Source organism: Etheostoma spectabile, chromosome 8, assembly GCF_008692095.1.
Source record: "Etheostoma spectabile isolate EspeVRDwgs_2016 chromosome 8, UIUC_Espe_1.0, whole genome shotgun sequence".
Classification (NCBI taxonomy): Eukaryota; Metazoa; Chordata; class Actinopteri; order Perciformes; family Percidae; genus Etheostoma; species Etheostoma spectabile.
Genome location: NC_045740.1, coordinates 14,391,700 through 14,394,040, shown reverse-complemented (window position 1 = coordinate 14,394,040; position 2,341 = coordinate 14,391,700). Strand labels below are relative to the sequence as shown.

Sequence of the window (2,341 nt, the reverse complement as noted above, 5' to 3'; positions counted from 1 at the left end):
ATGGCTGTGTTCAGAAGATTGTGTCATCCGGTGACTTTCCTGCACAGAAGATCGAGTGAAGATAATTAGCCTACCTCTTCTGAAAAGTCCATCATGTTTTTTTAATCTTGTGTGTCCTCCTTGGCTATTAGCAACTGCGTGGAGAAGTGGTGGAGGCCAACAGTTTTGTTGTCATTGCTTAGAATTCTTCCTGAGGGCAACAGAAACTACGCTCTATAGCTCTAATTTTACATGCTAATTGCTACTGGAAATATGGATGAGTTTCTTTTTGAAATTTAAAAAGTACAAGCTTTTGCAGAATAAAATAATTGAGTAGAGTTGATAACAAATGGCAGATGTATCGTAAATCCCTATCCGTGATTGGTTATTCCTGCTCTGAACATGTGAGTTGTTGGAGTAAGTTGCTTTGTGTTGTTGCTCACTCTTAACTCCTCAGTTGGCTCTTTGGTGTAACCTTGGGAAGTTTGACAAAATAGGATCCCTAAATTTCACGTTATATGTATGTTATATTGAGGACTTTCCACCTTGCTGGATCCTCTACATCCTCTACATAAAACTTGCGATGTGTATTTAGCTAATGTTTTGTGATAAACTGACGCATATACCTAGCATGTCTGTAAACACCCTTTCACAGTAGATTAATAAATGTGTACACACGTCCATCATCCATACACACAGTATTTCTATAGTCAACATACCAGAAATTCTCTCTAGCCAAATCTTGATTCATATCTTAAGAATGCTAATACTTGTCTTGAATGATGCTATAACCCAGTTTCCGCAGAAATCAATGTTTGTCTTCCATTGTGTGCCAGACTTTTATTTCACAAATGGATGATGTAGCAACACTGCGACTACCAGGACTGTGGTTATATAGATGCAGAATGTTTATTTAAGTTAGCTTGCACAGCTTTTACTGGTGTATTTCTCTGCAACTGCCAAATGCTGCTTAACTTGTACTGTTTTTATTCATAGGGCAAGCAAAATGGTGCACAGATGTTGACCCTGGAGTTTCCTGTGTGAAGACGCGTCTCCAGACTGCTTCATGTTATCTCTCAGAGCCAGACCTCCTCTGTCCTGACACAATGAGTTTTGCTACCGGGATCTTGACTTTCTACCTCAACATACGTGGAGTCCACTCCCTGTGTTCTACCTCTTAGGACATCCACGGCTATTTTTCTACCTCAACAAATACAGTACGCACACAGAAGCACGTAGCTGTTATCAGCCAGCTCAGAAACACCAACAGACCCTTCACTCTAACACCAGGCTCTCAGGCGCCAGTCATCTAGCCACGTCGTAACAAAGTACACTGGGATTCCTCCTGCTTTGCTGTCATAATCGCTATCTGGGGAGGAGCCACCCGAAGCAGTCATGTATCACAGGGGTTTGTGATGTCCAAAACCTGCGACGGACAAAGATCAGGACCTGGACTAGGGGAAGGACAGGGGCGGGGTGACGTAGATGTTCCTAGGTTTGTGGTTGGCTGTGGGGATGACGAGCAGGACATGGGCCAAATGGAGACAGGCATGAGGAATGAGATGTATCGAGAAGAAGAAATGGACGGCGATGAGTCGGTGAGTGACAGGTGTAAAGACTTCAAATCAAAGTTAAATTAATACTATTTTATTTATTATTACTAGTTTTTATTAGCAGTGTAAATTGTAAAATATCACAAAATGATTTGCACTTATAAATTATAGTCCATGCATTGTATTAACAATTAGTGACTTAATAATGTAACTGTAAATTTTCAATAGAAACTATGATTTCATTGTGGAATAGGAAGCTAAACTTTGGTCATTTTTTTGGGCAGAAGGGTATTTACAGGACTGGAAATTTGAAAGAGGAAAGTTTTATTTGGAGTGGAAAAAGAAATGGAGATGGAAATATACAAAGGCTGGCGTGAGAACGATACAGTAGATAAACAGGGTTAAGGCATCTGGACTGTTTAGTCCTGGATCTTAAAAGGACTTTATGGTAGTGCTGTGTTAGCTGCTCGCTTGCTTGCTATGATTTCCTCTCTTTTTCTCATGTATGTCTCTGTTGTACTAGCTCAGTGATTCCCAAAGTGGGGGTCAGGACCCACAGGGGGGTCGCGAGCCAGAGAGGGGGGGTCGCAAGTTGATTTCCAGAAATAAAATAAAAATTTAAAAACAATTAGAAATAGCATATGTTAGCCATGATTTCAACACAAGATAAAACTGTTGTGTTATTTTGTGTGTTATTTTGTGTTGTCAATATGCTCGTGTTTGGATACGCCTGTAGTGCGTGCGCGGTTGCGCGCAATGTTTATATACGTTTATAATTGGGGGGTCGCAAGTCACTTGCACCGTTACTT

General features: G+C 40.8%; 1 protein-coding gene across 13 annotated transcripts in view; it reads left to right on the top strand.

Annotated features, from left to right (window-relative positions):
* ppip5k1b (diphosphoinositol pentakisphosphate kinase 1b) overlaps positions 1-2,341 on the top strand; it is a 66,435-nt gene that overhangs the window by 7,459 nt on the left and 56,635 nt on the right. For all 13 annotated transcript variants that reach the window (XM_032523650.1, XM_032523647.1, XM_032523644.1 and 10 more), the window contains exon 2: positions 976-1,577. In XM_032523650.1, coding sequence (XP_032379541.1) covers positions 1,395-1,577 — 183 coding nt within the window. In that variant the 5' untranslated portion in view covers positions 976-1,394. The remainder of the gene's footprint in view (positions 1-975; positions 1,578-2,341) is intronic.